Source organism: Physella acuta, unplaced genomic scaffold, assembly GCF_028476545.2.
Source record: "Physella acuta isolate Inbredline_101_S28 unplaced genomic scaffold, ASM2847654v3 ptg001287l, whole genome shotgun sequence".
Classification (NCBI taxonomy): domain Eukaryota; kingdom Metazoa; phylum Mollusca; class Gastropoda; family Physidae; genus Physella; species Physella acuta.
The window spans coordinates 45,286-62,884 of NW_026732802.1; the positions used below are offsets into that span (position 1 = coordinate 45,286).

Genomic DNA, 17,599 nt, shown 5'->3' on the forward strand with positions numbered 1-17,599 from the left:
CAGGTGTACCTGAGTGTCAGTGAACGGTGTGTGGAGCTGTGAATCCAGGTGTACCTGTCTCTGTCAGTGAACGGTGTGTGGAGCTGTGAATCCAGGTGTACCTGCCTGTGTCAGTGTGTCAGTGAACGGTGTGTGGAGCTGTGAATCCAGGTGTACCTGCCTGTGTCAGTGTGTCAGTGAACGGTGTGTGGAGCTGTGAATCCAGGTGTACCTCTCTGATTCATCCGTGGGCCACGGCAATGTTCCGTCACATTTCGTGTAGCACTCTTAGCTCAACGGCATAGTAATTAATGGCCGCTTACGGCGAGCATGTACAGTCATACGGCAGTGCTCATTGACCTGCTCGCCTTTGCTTACATCACATCCTGGTTAAGTTCAAACCTGCACGCCTGTGCTTACATCACATCCTGCCTTAAGTTTAAACTTTTTAAAAAATAAGACAACTCGTGTTTTATAAACTTGGATGAAACAAGCAAGTTTTGTACTTTGGAAGAAGCAGCGACAAAAATATCTGTTATCTTACCTGACTTGATTACACTAGTCTTTACACTAACTCAAAAACTCTCAAAAGTGACTGTGAATTACAGGTGAAAACGTCGGTCAAACTTGTTGGCAGATAGAATTCTATCTAGCTAGATCTATAGCAAAATCGGCCTCTGACCACGGTAAACAAAGAGAAAATGAACGACATGATATTACATAGGCCTTATTATTAAATTATTATTGAATAAACGGTCTTGGGAACAAAAAGTATACTACTGATTTGGATGTGGTTGAATTTTTTTTAAGGGGAGAGATATTGGAACTTTGTGGGGTGTGGGATGTCACTGTTGGGTGGTGGGGTAAAAATACGTTACGCCGATCATGGATAAACCCCTGTATGTTGCTACGTATCCTAAAATGTAATCTTGTCTTGCTTTTTTTAAAAAAATCCGTCTGCTTCTCTGTCTTGCCTTAAGCTAAGAACAATTTTTAGTGTTTCAAGATTTTTTTCCTAATTTTTTTTCCCAATTCCACCCCCACCCTCACCTTGCTTATGTTGTTCTCCGTTTTCACTGCATTACTTTAGACTACATGTACAATTCATAGTCTCTCATAGACACTCAGGTTCTGAAATACAAGCAAAAGAGAAACACATGTCAATTGATATTTTCTTCTCTAACCTTTGTTCGGGGGTTGGGCTAATTTTAAAGACAAAACATCGAAGCATTATGCTAAGTGTTATTTGTATTTTTTTATTTTTTTCTGTACAGCGAGAACTCTTCTTCGTGAGCTCTTATTCCATAACTAATACAATCGCGCGCTACCCCTACGCGTAGCTTTGGGAGGGCTGGTGGGACGGCCACCGACCCGTGGGGGAGGGGGGGGGGCGTTTAATGGGGTATTAAATAAAATAAAAGCTAATTTTGAGATGAATTTGTGAAAGATTTTTACATCAATATAAAAGTTAATTCGGATCATGACTGGTAAAAAGCGCCCTGGCTTTTTAAATACATGGGGGAGGGGGTATATTTCGACAACGTGAATAAATATATTAACGGGGGGGGGCGCAAAATTTATAGTTATATATATAATTTTTTTAACGACAGATCGGTAAATCATAACAAAGGTAGTATAGATGCATTTGTTTTTTATTGAACCGAATTCATGTTGCTTAGCTCAGTTTGATCCAGATTTCCTGCTATAAAATGTTTATATTATTATAATTTACTACTTTATTCCGCGGCATGTATTAAAAATATATACGTTCAACTGAAATTTATGCTAGGTAAATTGGAATAGAAGAAAAGCAGAGTATTGGATAGTATGGCTGCCAGGCACTTCCGTAGCTCGTTACCTGGTACAGCACAACTAAGTTCTGGAGTGGGAGTCTGTACCCGCACTGATTAATGAAGGAATACAAGAAAGGGAGGTAAACGTGATCCAGTTTCTACTCTGCTTCTCTCCCCTCCCTCCGCCCCACTTCCCGCCGCGAGCACACGTTTTGTGTACAAACCTTTCGTGTGCTGCTATCGTTGCGCAACCTCCCCCTCCTCCCCTTCTTTACATGCTGGATTTTTTATTTTCGTGTGCTCGTCTTGTATAGACTTTTTTTTTCTAGTCATCTTGTGTCTTTGTATGTATATATGTATCTTCTATAATCTATAGTGTGTTTGTATGTATGTATCTTCTATACTTCTATAGTGTGTTTGTATGTATGCATGGTCTATACTTTGTGTTTCTATGTTCAATATTGTGTTTATATGTTCTGTACTGTGTGTTTGTATGTTGTATTCTGTGTTTGTATGTTCTGTTTTTTATATATTCTATACCGTATGTTTGTAATTTCTATACTATATGTTTGTGTGTTCTATACTGTGTGTTTTATGTGCTGTACTCTGTAGCAGTGGCGTAGCCAGGATCGTCTCAACGGGGGGGGGGGGGGGGGGGGGGGGGGGTTCCAATTTTTACCCGGGGACAAACTTTCGATTTGTACCCCCCACCTCAAACTTTTGATTTGCACCCCCACCCTCAAACTTTCGATTTGCACCCCCCCCCCCTCAAACTTTCGATTTACACCCCCCTCATACTTTATATATATATATATATATATATATATATATATATATATATATATATATATATATATATATATATATATATATATATATATATATATATATATATATATATATATATATATACCCCCTGCCTACGCCACTGCTCTGTATGCCCTATTGTATATTCTATTTTGTGTGTTTTATCTTCTTTACTGTGTATGTCAAGTCTTCTTTAAAAAAAATTGTAAATTCGATATTTCTTTAAAAACTACCTTCAGTATTTTCCAACTCTTGCCTGTTTTTTGCAAGTGCTAGAATAAACTTTTAGAAGAGGCAAACAAAAATAACTTTGTGATACAAACAGGAAATGTATACTTTAGTTTACATTCTTATTGTATTTGGGTAATTACGGATGAGGGGGTTCTTTGTTTTGTTTTAGCTTATATTTCTCGAATAACCTGCCGTATTGCCCAGAGGCGTGGTTTTTTTTTTTTTTTTTTTTTTTTTTTTTTTTTTTTTTTTTTTACTGTTGGGTTAGTCCACAGACCAGCAACTTGATTTCAGCATAGAGCCTTTCTAAAAAAAATCTCTGTAACAATGTATCAGAATTCTCGATAAAAGCTGTATTTTAGTTTTGATACATCAAATATATCTGCTTTAAAACCGTGGCTTGAGAACGCTACTACATCTATATCGCTATTCTAAACAACTGAAATATTGTTTCGTATAACGAGGCTGACTACTTGCATCGCGTTATCACACTTTTTAAAATGCTCCTTTTATCTCTATGTGAACTAAACTAAACCCTAAGGGGTCATCCATAAATGACGTCACGCTTTTTTGACGATGTTTTTCCTCCCTCGCTCCCCTCCATCACCTCCATCACACATCGTCACAAAAAGCCAGACTCCCCCCCCAAATGACGTCACACCTCAGCCTAGAACCACCCCACACCCCTCAAAATAGCAGTTGAATTTTTCTTAAAACATCGATTTTTTTTCCAAAATCTTGTCTGAACTCTGTCAACATAGTATTTTAATCAATTCGTAATATAATTTATTAAAAATAGGTTTCTGAAACGCAAAATAACTGCTAAAGCTAGTTTTCTAACATTGCTTTTTTATAATACAAAAACGTGACGTCACAACACCTGAACCGCCCTCCCGCTCATCACACACCGTCACAACATTACGGACCCCTCTATGAGTGTGACGTCATTTATGGACGACCACTAACCTTGTCTTCATAAAAATATGCAACATACGAAGATGTTTTTTCAATATGAGCCAACAAATTACTTGATGGCTGGACATTGTTTCTAAATACCGTTGTAACGTAATGTCCATGAAGACGTGTCAATTTTACTTTTTGATATTTACATAAGTAATGCATATTAATTATGTTTTTAAAGTTAATTTTTTTTTAAATTCTACTTTTTTTCCTACTTATTGTTAACAATAATTGAATGTATACTTGATATTAGGTAATTATCCTTGTATTGTACGTATTTTTTAACTATTGCCGTGATGGTTGCTGTAAATAAGAATCGAATCTGTAGCTAACGTTAAACAATTATGTATATATTGTCTATATTTAAAAAAAAATATTTCCGTGATTTTTATAAATAACTAGCGTACCCGACCCCCGCGCGTTGCCGCGGGGATAGAAGAAAGTCTGACGAAATATATTAGAAGGATATCACCAATGCATTACCAATCATATGTTCTTAGACGCGTCACCTTGTTTTCTAAAACTGTGTTATTTAAATGTTAACAATGTCTGCGCTTGGATAATAATTATCGGGACACGGGTTTTCCTACACTACCGCATGAAAACCTTGAGTGTATATTAATCACTCACCGAAATAATTAGTTAGAACACACTTCGGTGACCACCCATATGTCAGGGACGTAGAGAGGCGCTCTCAGGAGCCCCCCCCCCACCCCCCGATTACACTACCGCAGAGGCGCAGCGTAAGGCCCCTGGCTCCTTAAAACTAACATGCGCCATCGTGCTCATAGGATAACCCAGCGTGTAAACAATGATGCAGATTTCGTCATTCGCTAAAGTGACACAAATGAACAGGATTTTTTTCTTTAACACATACAAAAATTATTTGACGTGTTTTCAACATCAGTTTGACTGATTGATACTAATGGTCTATTGTTAGATGCTCGGTCTCATTTTCGGCCTGGATCGTCTAATAATAGATGCTTATTGCATCATTCGCAAAGTGACGAAACTCTACAGTAGGTTCCTCATATTCAAACAGTTATTTTTTCATCTTTTGCTAGGTGACGAAACTGTACAGGATTTCCTCGCGTTACAACGTTATTTTTAGAAGCCTGTTGTAGTTTTACCGCCGAATATAGTAGTAGCCTACCCCTTACTCGCTATGCAGGACGCTCGATTAACGGATGCCAAGTGCCAACTTAGTCGCTCTAAAACTCTGGGCGCCAAACCGTGTATTGACGAAAGTTGTACCCTATATGGCGCCGCCCGTAAGAAACTTTAGTTTTCTTTTTCGCAGAAATATTCTCGGGAGTATTCGCATCTACTCCCTAAAGTTTCATGGCACTCGGATGAACCGCATCCGAGTTTTATTTTTTATATACCGTGTATAGAGAAAAAAATCGCCCCTCCCCCCCCGGTGGTGCGCCGCCCTTGCAATATTAAACAATATTTTTTGCAGAACCCTACCCTTGAGTGATCTAATCATCTCCCCAAAGTTTCATGGTACACGGATGAACGGTGTGAAAACTAAATTTTATAAACCGTATATAGAGAAAAATCGCAGCCGCCCGTGGCGCCGCCCTTGCGAAATTAATAAAGGTTTTTTTTACAGAACCCTTCCCTGAATTGTTCTAATCAACTCCCCCAAAGTCTCATGGCTATCGGATAACGGTGTCTCATTCAAAATCGACTTTTATTTTTATATACCGTATATAAACAAAAATCGCACCCTCCCGTGGCGCCGCCCTTGCGAAATTAATAATGTTTTTTTACAGAACCCTTCCCTAGAGTTTTATAATAACTCCCCAAAGTCTCATGACTATTGGATGAACGATGTCAAACCAAAATCAACTTTTATTTTTGTATACCGTATATAGAGAAAAAACAAATTGCGCCCTGTCGGGGTGCCACCCCGGCGAATTTGAAATTTTCTTTTCGCAGAAACCTCCTCAGGAATATTCTCAACAACTTCCCAAAGTTTCATGCCTATCGGATGAACGGTGTCACTGCAATTCACTTTTATTATTTTTATATACCATATATAGAGGAAAATCGCACCCTCCCGTGGCGCCGCCCTTGCGAAATTAAAAATTATTTTTTTACAGAACCCTTCCTTGGAGTGTTATTATGAACTCCCCAAAGTCTCATGGCTAGCAGATGAACGATGTCAATTCAAAATCAACTTTTTTATTTTTATATACCGTATATAGAGAAAAACAAATCGCGCCCTGCCGGGGCGCCACCCCTGCGAATTTGAAATTTTTTTTTTCGCAGAAACCTCCCCAGGAATATTCTCAACAGCTTCCCAAAGTGTCACGGCGATGTGATGAGAGGTGTAGTAATGCATAAAGGACAAACAAACACACAGACACACAGACATACATTGCTTTTTATATATATAGATAGATAATTGAATCTATAGCTTACGATAAACTAATTATGTTTATATTGTGTGTATCGAAAAATAATATTGCCGTGATTCTTGCTGTAAATAAGAATTGAATCTGTAGCTAACGATAAGCTGCGATGGAGTTTAGACATCATTATTTGATTGTGAAAGAACAATATTTTTGTTAGCCTGGCGCGTTGTTTCACTGTAGCAGAAAGTCAACCCGGCTTTGCTTGTTATTTGGTTGCTGTTTTTGTTTTGTTCTTGTTCTTGAGTTGATGGCGTCGGTCATCAAGCAACCAGCCATTTGAAAAATTTACGGACACTTTGGAGCACGATCGACTGTTCTCTATGCAATACTAACAGTGCTTGAAAGCTAACCACTACGGAATACAAGACTATAGTTCAATATTTAAAATAAATTTAAAAAAAAACATTTCCAGGCCGCACGTTTGGTTGGACTAAAACGTTTTTACGCCAGAGGATACGAAGGGATCAATTGGTCAGTACTTTGTCCAGTCTCCTTTACTTAATCTACAAGTCAGGTATCAACGAGAGCTGGATGGACTGTGGGCGTCATATGGACTCGATCCCGTCCTCACCAATACAACCCACCCTTGCCGTTATTACAACACAGGACATTCACTGATTAGCTTTACCATCGTTGTATAATCGTCAACGCAGAGAACTGTGTTTTAATTGTTTTACTACTGTCGTCATGACGACCAACAGTTTGATGATGAGGGTACGTTTAAAGAAAGAGCTCACCAGAGTTGTGGTAGTGGTGGTGGGGGGGGGGGGTGCGATTAAGAAAAAAATTCATTCACCAACCGGAGTAACGTGCTACGCCAAGAGTGCAACATTTAAAAAAAAAATCATGTTTAGATTTGTATCTGGTGGTTCTGATTTATTAAATTGTCAACTAAAAGTTGTATTACAACCCTTCTTACTAACGGGTGTATATGCTTATTAAAAAAGAAGAAATGTAATGTATTGATCTAAGAACCGATTATAGATTCTGCATTGTGGAGCCGCTAGATGTGAAAACTAATCCGGTCCTTTCGGACTAACCATTCGTCGTATTTATTCATTGTAGGGAGAGGGAGGGGGGGGGGGGCGCATACTCTTTTGTTTTTGTATAATTTGAATGTTTTGTATAACATTGAACCCCCTCCCCAATGTGATTCCAAAAAAAAGTTGGAATTATTTGTGTCTCTGAAGTCTAAATTTGGTGGCAGCCCCTTTTGTAACTCAACACATTTCCCCCATCTCGCCTCCATAGAGCTCAGCGGTTATCTCCCTTGCCTCGGACGTCGACCCCGTTAGCACAAAGCTTATGTAGATAGGGGAGTAAAGGTAAGACGCGGGGATATATTCGGGGGGAAGACGTCTGTCGTGGAGGTAATCGAAAGTTGTTTTGTTGTTTGTTGTTTGCGGCCACAGAGAGGCGAGTGGTTTGATAAGAGCGATGTGTTACCGTGTGAGGCTCGTCCAGGTGGAGGGGGGGGGGGGGAATTCTCGGCCAGGGGGGGGGGGTGTACGCGAAGAAGGTCGTGATATTTACCTTGTGGAGGAACAGTTATAGTGTTCTAAGGAAGTCGTGTGGGTCTGTACAGCGGCAGTAATTTGGTGCACCGAATACAGCGAGATAGTGGGGTTTTTTTTTTCTTCATACAGAAGAAATCAAAACATTCTTTCGTAGCTTTTGGCGTTAGTGTTTTTGGTGAACTGACTAGCTTACACATCAGAAAACTTGTTTTTATTTCGTTGTGGCATTAGTATTTTGTTAATCCTACCTAAGATGACATTAGTTTTATATTAGGTATAAATATAAAACACGAGTCTAGTTCTTCATAACAATAATAATCTATTTTGCTATTTAAAGCGGGGATAATTTTATTTTTATTTTTCTTCAAAATCCAAGAAACCAAAATAACTCTGCAAACCTCTTTAGAAATTGAAATTCGACGATGAGACTTAATAATCTGTATCAGTTTTTTTTTGACTGTCATTCGTGTCTTTAAACGAGCTTACGTCACATTAATATACCCCGTGATTGATGGAGTAGAATGTGTCTAAAAGAAAGATGAGAAATCTCAAGATAAAGTACTTTATGTAGGTTCTCTCTCGCTGTGTTACCCACATTGGTCCTCCGTAAATGACGTCCCGCTATTTAAACCTTCTTTGGACTCTTCCTTCGTTTGTCAAAAAAAAAAATGTTCCATTTTCAAAGGTTCCACCTTTAAAAATAGATTTTTTTAAAAAGTTTAAAAGCAAAAAAATCCATCCACATATTTTGTATAACACTGCCTAAAGTCACAAGAGCGAAATCTAGTATCAAACAAACCTACAAAACGTCTGATGCGGGGAAACATACCCGATATGCATATGTTTAGATTAAACCATTTTTGATGCATCTCATGAAAACAAATGCGTGTATTCGTTTTTCAAAAAAATTTTACTACAAAACACCCCGGTAATATCCCAGCCCATAGTAAAGTTACCAGGAGAAAGGAATTATAGAACTGTGCCAAGCGACATTAAATGAGACTTGATCTCAGGTCCAGTTCGACTTCCCATCATTCGGTTAAATTGATCTTTAAAAAAAACCAAAACTCAAACGGCATCCCTGTACACTACTCCATAGACCCGTGACCTGGTTCGTCTGCCCAGCTGTGGGTCTACCTGGCACAGCTTTACCTGTTGTGTTCTAGACACATTTCAGCTCCATCTAGTTGACATCATCGAACGATGCCACGGTAGGAGCAGTACGATAGTACACCCCCCCCCCATGTAGCACTGTTGTTACCCCCACGTCAGTGGACACACTGCAGTAACTCCCCCACCCCTCTACCTCACCTCTCCACCATCAATATACCACAGGGAAATTTCGGGTCGTTCATTAAAGCCGAATCCCCCCCCCCCCCCCATTTCCCCTTTTAATGACCTCTTACATTTATACCCCTCCCCCTAAACAATAATTTTAACAATTATTATTTAAAATATTGCTCAAAATAAATGCCACATCACGGTACTTGTCGTAGCCAATACCCCCCCCCCCCCCCCCCACACACACACCCACCACCTTTCCCCCAATGTAACTTGTAGTCACAAAGTCAGAACCCCATATCCCTTTGATTAAAGTGGTGACGACCTCCTAGCGGCAACCCCGTGAATAGGAACTGCTAGTGGCTGTTGTAGTGAGAGGGATGTGGTAATTGTATCTGCTGATGAATGGTGTGAATGCAGCTTGTGAATATTAGTGTGGTGGTAAATACAGCATTTCAATGGTCATGTGACAGTAACTCGTCTATAGAGTGGTGTTTGTAGTGTTTGAATAGTGTTGTGGTGGTAATTGTAGCATCTCAATAGTGGTGTGGCGGCAGTTGTAACATGTGTGCATATTTTGTCTTAATTGTAAGCCACTATCCGTTTTATGCCTAAGTTGTAGGTCCCTGTATCTGTTTTATGCCTCAGTTGTAGGTCACCGTTTGATGCCCCAGTTGTAGTCCCTGTATCCGTTTGATGCCTCAGTTGTAGGTCACCGTTTGATGCCTCAGTTGTAGGTCACTGTTTGATGCCTCAGTTGTAGGTCACTGTTTGATGCCTCAGTTGTAGGTCACTGTTTGATGCCTCAGTTGTAGGTCACTGTATCCTTTTTATGCCTCAGTTGTAGTTCACCGTTTATACCTCAGTTGTAGGTCACCGTTTATGCCTCAGTTGTAGGTTACCGTTTTATGCCTCAGTTGTAGGTCACTGTATCCTTTTTATGCCTTAGGTGTAGGTCACCGTTTTATGACTCATTTGTAGGTCACTGTATCCGTTTGATGACTCAATCTGCATGTAATCGTATACGTTAAATGTGACTGTTACTCTTCGTTTGGCTCACCTGCGGGTCATCGTAGAAGTTGTATGACTCAATTCTAGGCATAACTGTACACGCTGTATGACTCAATGCTATGCATCACAACTGTACCAGTTGTATGACTCAATCCTAGGCATAACTGTAAAAGTGATATGAATCAATCCTATGCATAACTGTACAAGTTGCATGACTCAATCCTAGGCATAACTGTACAAGATGTATGACTCAATCCTAGGCATAACTGCAAAAGTTCGATGAGTCAGTTAACCTATTAGTCAAACGTAATTAAGGTAACTCAGTGTCATTGACTTAGTGTCATTGACTTACGTGGCCATCTTTGCACTCGAAAAGTCAAAAGGTCACCCCCTTCTATTGGTCACTGCTGAATCACGTCCTTGTTCTATCCTCGTCCAATAAAACACAGATTTAAATGTAGTTAAAGCTCACCTTAGGGTTAAAGTTCAAGGTCGAGCCACGTCGCGAGCGCCAGTGTTGTGGAACTGCTGGTAGCTCACACGAGCAGAAGATGCATGTCTGTGTGTTACGGTTGTCGGGGGAAAAACCTATTACGTAAAATAGATAAAAATAACACCCAGCCGATAGCATAACAAAGGTGTCGTGCCAAGTTTGTTGTGACGTGAAGGGGAGACAATATAGGTACAATCGCGGCTCCATTCAGTGGCACGTTGTGCTGTTCTGTGCTGTCTATAAGTTTTCTTGCTGTTTATAATTGTTTGCTTTATGATTAATTAATCTGATATATGGTTGTATTTCTTGTGTGGGTAGATAGTGTAGTGACCTTTGCACTGCTATCAGTCTTAAGGATATTTCGTGTTTTTATCATTATAATGACGGGTTTAAGTAACAATGTGGAGTGAGCAAATCTTGTAATTCATACTGCCACTATAGTGCAAACGTGTTGGGAAATCGTATTTTGCTTTCTGTGAATAAATTACAAAAGAGCATTATCTTTGTGTCGTATGATCTATAAAGGAAATAGTGTTAATTAGACCATGTCCATTATAAAGTAAATATATCCACTTATTAATTTGAAATACTTTTTTTTTTTTACTATTTGAAATGTCAGAATGCAAGATAAGTTTATTAGTGATCTCATTTAAAAATTATAAACTGGTAACAGCCATTGTATTAAGGATGGACAATTCAGAAAGTGTTTTAATTTATGTTTCTCAATCAAAGAACATTTTCGAAATCCATCCTACTAAAGTAATCATTTTGAATATGGATGGTAAGATCATTTATCTACCCATTATTGTTATGCTTTAAAGCATATTTATACATGTTTTGTAAAGAACACTTTCCAACCTTATAGTCCATGGTGCAGGTGAAGTAGAGTTCACCTGTTTCTGCACCCTCAACATATCAAGGGATAGTGTGATCAGTACTATGCCCAGCCAACTTTCATATCCTCAACGTGAGTCAGGTACCCATCACCACCCATCAGAGTTGCATGGACTCAGCGAAGTCCTATGGACTCCAGCCCAAGATCTTTAGCAGTCTACCATCCAACCACGCAGTCCCATTTACATGTATTGGGCAGTGTTTTTATTTGTATTCATTTCAACAATACTTATGACAAAGTGGCATGTTGATTATTGTTTTTGTAAATAAACAGGAACGTTTAGCTGTTGAAAAGTATCTCAAACCTTTCTCTCATTAACAATTGGTATTTTTTTTTAAAGTGTAATCAACACAAACCTGTCTCATCTTTTATATTTTGTTTTCCCAACTCTGTTAGTCCAGCACTCTTCCAGTCTTTTTTTTGTCAACAGTGTTGAAGAACTAGCTAAGGGCTGTGTAATACTGAATTTAAAAATCACATTTTGAAACATTGTTTCTGGTTTTACAGGATAAAAGATACCACATTGTTGAAGAACTATACAAGAATGAGAAAGAATATGTTGAAGCTTTGCGGACATTAAAAGACGTAAGTATAAGGACTTTAAAGTATCTTTTTATAGTGTTACTTAATCCTATTGCATTTCTTTTTTCTTATCATGATTAAATTAGCTAAGACAAATGAATCCAATGTTTATTGTTGCAATTTACAAAAAAAAGTTTTGATTATTATGCAGGAGAATCATTTGTTTTACAACAAGGCTGGTTTCGTTTCCTGTTATTGCTCAATCATCATAGTTGAACTTACTGTTGATATTAATTTCTTTCTCCTCTGCCCTAACTACTCTCCACTATAATTGGATGTTTTATTTGTTTGATAGAATCCTGCAGTAACCATTTTAAACCTTTTTGGAATTGTAAGGTTAACTTATAACAGTGTATTTATTTGTATAATAATTTCTAGTAGGTTTTTTTTAATTCAATTACTTTTTATAAATTGGTACACACTTTACTAAATTAAAACTCATATTCAACTATCAATTTTTTTTAAAGATGGAATATCCTACACGGCACATGCAATATTATTTTTAACCAAGCAAAGTAACTTAAGAAAACATGAGCTTAAAAACAAGTGTGCAGACTGTTTCTTTTCATGGATTTGTTTATACTGGCTCATATCCTGTTCAAATACTGTACTAAAAAGTTTAAAAAAAAAAATATATGTGTACACTACTGCAGATGTATAACACAGGGGGTATATGTGCAGAGGTATAACACAGGGGTATATGTGCAGAGGTATAACACAGGGGTATATGTGCAGAGGTATAACACAGGGGTATATGTGCAGAGGTATAACACAGGGGTATATGTGCAGAGGTATAACACAAGGGTATATGTGCAGAGGTATAACACAGGGGGTATATGTGCAGAGGTATAACACAAGGGTATATGTGCAGAGGTATAACACAGGGGGTATATGTGCAGAGGTATAACACAGGGGGTATATGTGCAGAGGTATAACACAGGGGGTATATGTGCAGAGGTATAACACAGGGGTATATGTGCAGAGGTATAACACAAGGGTATATGTGCAGAGGTATAACACAGGGGTATATGTGCAGAGGTATAACACAGGGGTATATGTGCAGATGTATAACACAGGGGTATGTGTGCTGAGGTATAACACATGAGCTTAAAAACAAGTGTGCAGACTGTTTCTTTTTATGGATTTGTTTATACTGGCTCATATCCTGTTCAAATACTGTACTAAAACGTTTTTTTTTTTAAAATATGTGTACACTTCTGCAGAGGTATAACACAGGTGGTATCTGTGCAGAGGTATAACACAGGGGGCATATGTGCAGAGGTATAACACTGGGGTATATGTGCAGAGGTATAACACTGGGGTATATGTGCAGAGGTATAACACAGGGGTATATGTGCAGAGGTATAACACTGGGGTATATGTGCAGAGGTATAACACTGGGGTATATGTGCAGAGGTATAACACAGGGGTATATGTGCAGAGGTATAACACAGGGGGTATATGTGCAGAGGTATAACACAGGGGGTATATGTTCAGAGGTATAACACAGGGGTATATGTGCAGAGGTATAACACAGGGGGTATATGTGCAGAGGTATAACACAGGGGTATATGTGCAGAGGTATAACACAGGGGTATATGTGCAGAGGTATAACACAGGGGTATATGTGCAGAGGTATAACACAGGGGTATATGTGCAGAGGTATAACACAGGGGGTATATGTGCAGATGTATAACACAGGGGGTATATGTTCAGAGGTATAACACAGGGGCATATGTGCAGAGGTATAACACTGGGGTATATGTGCAGAGGTATAACACAGGGGGTATATGTGCAGAGGTATAACACTGGGGTATATGTGCAGAGGTATAACACAGGGGTATATGCGCAGAGGTGCAACACAGGGGGTATATGTGCAGAGGTATAACACAGGGGTATATGTGCAGAGGTATAACACAGGGGGTATATGTGCAGAGGTATAACACAGGGGTATATGTGCAGAGGTATAACACAGGGGTATATGTGCAGAGGTATAACACAGGGGTATATGTGCAGAGGTATAACACAGGGTATCTGTGCAGAGGTATAACACAGGGGTATATGTGCAGAGGTATAACACAGGGGGTATATGTGCAGAGGTATAACACAGGGGTATATGTGCAGAGGTATAACACAGGGGTATATGTGCAGCAGGTTCACACTCCACATTCATGCCTTCCTCCTCAGCAGAGGTTTTTTTTTAAACTTATAACTGCAGAGAGAGATGGAAGGAGGGGGGGGGGAGTTAAAATATCACATTTGTGCCTGGAGCTGTCTCAGGTATAGAGAACACACTGTAAACCCCTTTTGTGTGAAATAAACTCGTGCATATCTTCTCAATAATTGCTGTAACTTGCACTGAATTAAACCATTTTTTTCTAGTTGATCCAAGCAAACATCAGACATTTACTTTGCTTTATGGAACTTTTTTTTTTTTTTAAATCTTTTTAATTGATATGTCTATGTATTAAGTTACATCAGCAGTGAAGAGTGTCTAGCCATGAAGGTACTGCAGAGCTCAGACTGAACCTCTTCCCATGGGTCTCTGTGTTGTTGTTATTTCACCCTCTCATCTGTTTAGGCTGTGTCTTTATACTTTTATTTATTTGTCTTATTTTTTTTTTCTTCTTCAAACACAAACGTGCCAGCACTAGGCAACCCAAGATTTTGAATTCTGTAATTGATTATAACTCGTATTATGTGAAGCCAGCCACAGGTTTAAAAGTTCACTGACTTTTTTTTTAGTACTAAAGTGTGAGGAATAGATCCCTAGCAGATGGTTTAGTTATGTGCGGATACTGCCAGAACAGGAAGTCAATGTTTTGATGAAGTGTTGTAGCATAGGCATGCATAAGCCAAGAGTGGTTTAATGTTCCTGAGTTACTCAATTTATTTTAGTCAGTCTGGCTTTCTTCATGTATGATTAAAAAAAATATTGAAATTAGAGGGTAGAAAGTTTTTGTCAGTTCATGAAAGAAAAAACATATTAGTGAATTGTATCATTAGGTAGAGTGTGCAATTTTAATATTTTAATACCTGTTTCATAATTGTCAAAGTATAATCTCAGACCTGAAGGTCAACTTATATGGATAAAGCTTGTTTTTCTGACACAATATTTACATGTGTTTTATAGATAACACTATGCTCAGTTTCATTTATTTTCCCAATCCTGTTCAGGTACCCATAAGGTCTCAGTGAACTTAGTCAAACTTAGGAATCAAATTGATGTTTTTGAGCCCGCAGTCATATGGTCTACCACTTGACCATTCTTTATTGTTGGAATCATTCTAAAATTAACACCACAGAAAAAAAAATTGGCTTTTTTTTTTGTTGTTACTTGGTCATTGATCCATTTGTAGCTCCAGCTATTTTTTATTAGCAAGCAGCTGAATATTCTTATTCTTGTCCATGATTTGTTAGATAAAATATTAATAATAAACTTTATTTTGTAACGGGTTGCAACATATTTACAGGCATATTTACAGTAAAATATTTAACAAGCAGCAAAAAACAAAAAAAAACAACAGATTTCTCAAGTCAAGTGACAAAAAGTAGCTAAATGAAAATAACTTTCAATATCCAAATTTTTCCGTCCACAGAAATATATGGTTCCACTTAAAACACAGAGCAGTGTGGACGATAATATTGTGGACAATATTTTTTACATGATCCCAGAGATCCTCACTCATCACTCCATTTACTTGGACTTTTTGGACAATGTGTGGAAGCATTGGGACACATCACGCAGCACAGTAGGGAATATCATCATAACAATTGTGAGTTGCTTTTGTTTTCATTTGTAAACTGTATGTAGCATACAACCATTTATGTGGTGAAGACATAGGACTTTTTTGTTGTGGTTGTTGAAGAAAATTGTGCCATCTAAAATATATAAACAGGACAAGTTACCAGCGAAAATTCTAGTAGTAGTTAGACATAGCTAAATTAGGCAATGATTAGCTCTGCCAATTTTTAAAAAAGTGCTGTTTATCAATTGTAGTTACCTTGGTTACAGTGCAAAGGATTTTTGGACTAGATTATTCTAAAAAGACTCATAATTAGATGTATAATTAAAAATATGAACTTAAATATGAACTTATATACAGTTGAAACATTTTGCTTTTTAATATGCAAAAGTATGTCATCACCCTTTTTGCAAAAAGGTTTACTAGCGATCCTTTGTTTTTCTTATCACAATACATACATTGTTTCATATGGGTTTTTGTGGTTAAGATTTAATTTAAAATGCGTTTTTGAGCTTTCATGAATTGGCCCTGCGTCAAATAGTTTGATACAAATTAGTTATTATCAGGTTAATTAGTTTATCTTTGATGTATAATTGTAAGCATACTTTTTTCCCTTGATTAATCACACTAATTAGAGTAACATTGATTGAAGAATAATTTTCCTATTTTTTTAAAATTGAGTTTTCACTTGATTACCTGTTGTATAACTAACTAATTCAGTTAGATTATTATCAAAAAAGAAAGTATGAATATCTATAGTTAACAGCTGAGACTACCTTCCAGTTCTTTCATTTGTAACATTTTCTTTAACATCAAGTTAATTTAACCACTATGTGCATAGCAGTAAGATTTCTTCCAATCTGTCACCAATACCAAAATCACCAATTTAATCAGTAGCAATTACAGGAATATTAAATCTGAAACTGTTTAAATTAAAAAAAAAAACAGGACATTAAATTGCAATTGGCAAGTTATTAGTGTTACACAAGACATTGTTATAGCAATATTAGACTTAGTGTTATCAAACCACCTGAAGAAAGTATAGAAGAGCTCCTACAAAGTCTACCTCAGTATGCTGATTTGATCATTCATTTCTCTCTATACCAACCTATAGATACATACGTACAGAATAGTTACAACAAATCGAACTCAGTATGCTGATTTGATTTCTCATTTCTGTATAACATAATCTTTTGTGTAGTTTGATATGACCTATTATATGCAACATGTATACATTAATTTAAAAACCCTATTTAGTATACAAGGATAAGTTCTCTTTATATTTTTGTAAGCTTCTGAGTAATTTACTTGCTTAGAGAAAAATGGCTATAAAATAGTTAATAAATTGATCTGTGTGGTGTTTTTCTGAAATTTAATAGTCTTTAATTTTAAGCAATGTCCACAACCCAAACACTAGTTCTGTGGCAACATTCACATAAAAGAGTAAAGATATTGATTTGTCTAGTCATCTCATTGGTTTAATATTTTGTTTTTTAAGTACTGGTACTTGAAGTCCATGTAATTGTAAGTAACTATTTTGAGTTTGTCAATCAGGCAGTTACCCTACTGATTTAATATTGTGCTTTTTAAGCACTAGATGTCCATGTAATTGTAAGTAAGCTCCATTATTTTGAGTTTGCCAATCAGGCAGTTACCCTACTGGTTTAATATTGTGCTTTTTAAGCACTAGATGTCCATGTAATTGTAAGGGACTCCACCATTTTCAGTTTGCCAAGCAGACAGTCTTAGAGAGCTACATGTCATTTGTAGAAAACTATAAGGCTTCTGGAAAAGTCATTGAAAATGCACTCACCACAAAATCATCTGTACAGAAATTCATTGAGGTAAGTTTAGTTTCTTCTACTTTTTTAAACAATGTTT

At 37.5% G+C, this 17,599-nt stretch overlaps 1 protein-coding gene across 5 annotated transcripts in view; it reads left to right on the plus strand.

The window, feature by feature from the left end:
* LOC131958061 (rho guanine nucleotide exchange factor 17) overlaps nucleotides 1-17,599 on the plus strand; it is a 43,350-nt gene that overhangs the window by 10,880 nt on the left and 14,871 nt on the right. For all 5 annotated transcript variants that reach the window (XM_059322955.1, XM_059322960.1, XM_059322956.1 and 2 more), the window contains 3 exons: nucleotides 11,898-11,975; nucleotides 15,572-15,748; nucleotides 17,446-17,562. In XM_059322955.1, the coding sequence (XP_059178938.1) occupies nucleotides 11,898-11,975; nucleotides 15,572-15,748; nucleotides 17,446-17,562 (372 nt within the window). The remainder of the gene's footprint in view (nucleotides 1-11,897; nucleotides 11,976-15,571; nucleotides 15,749-17,445; nucleotides 17,563-17,599) is intronic.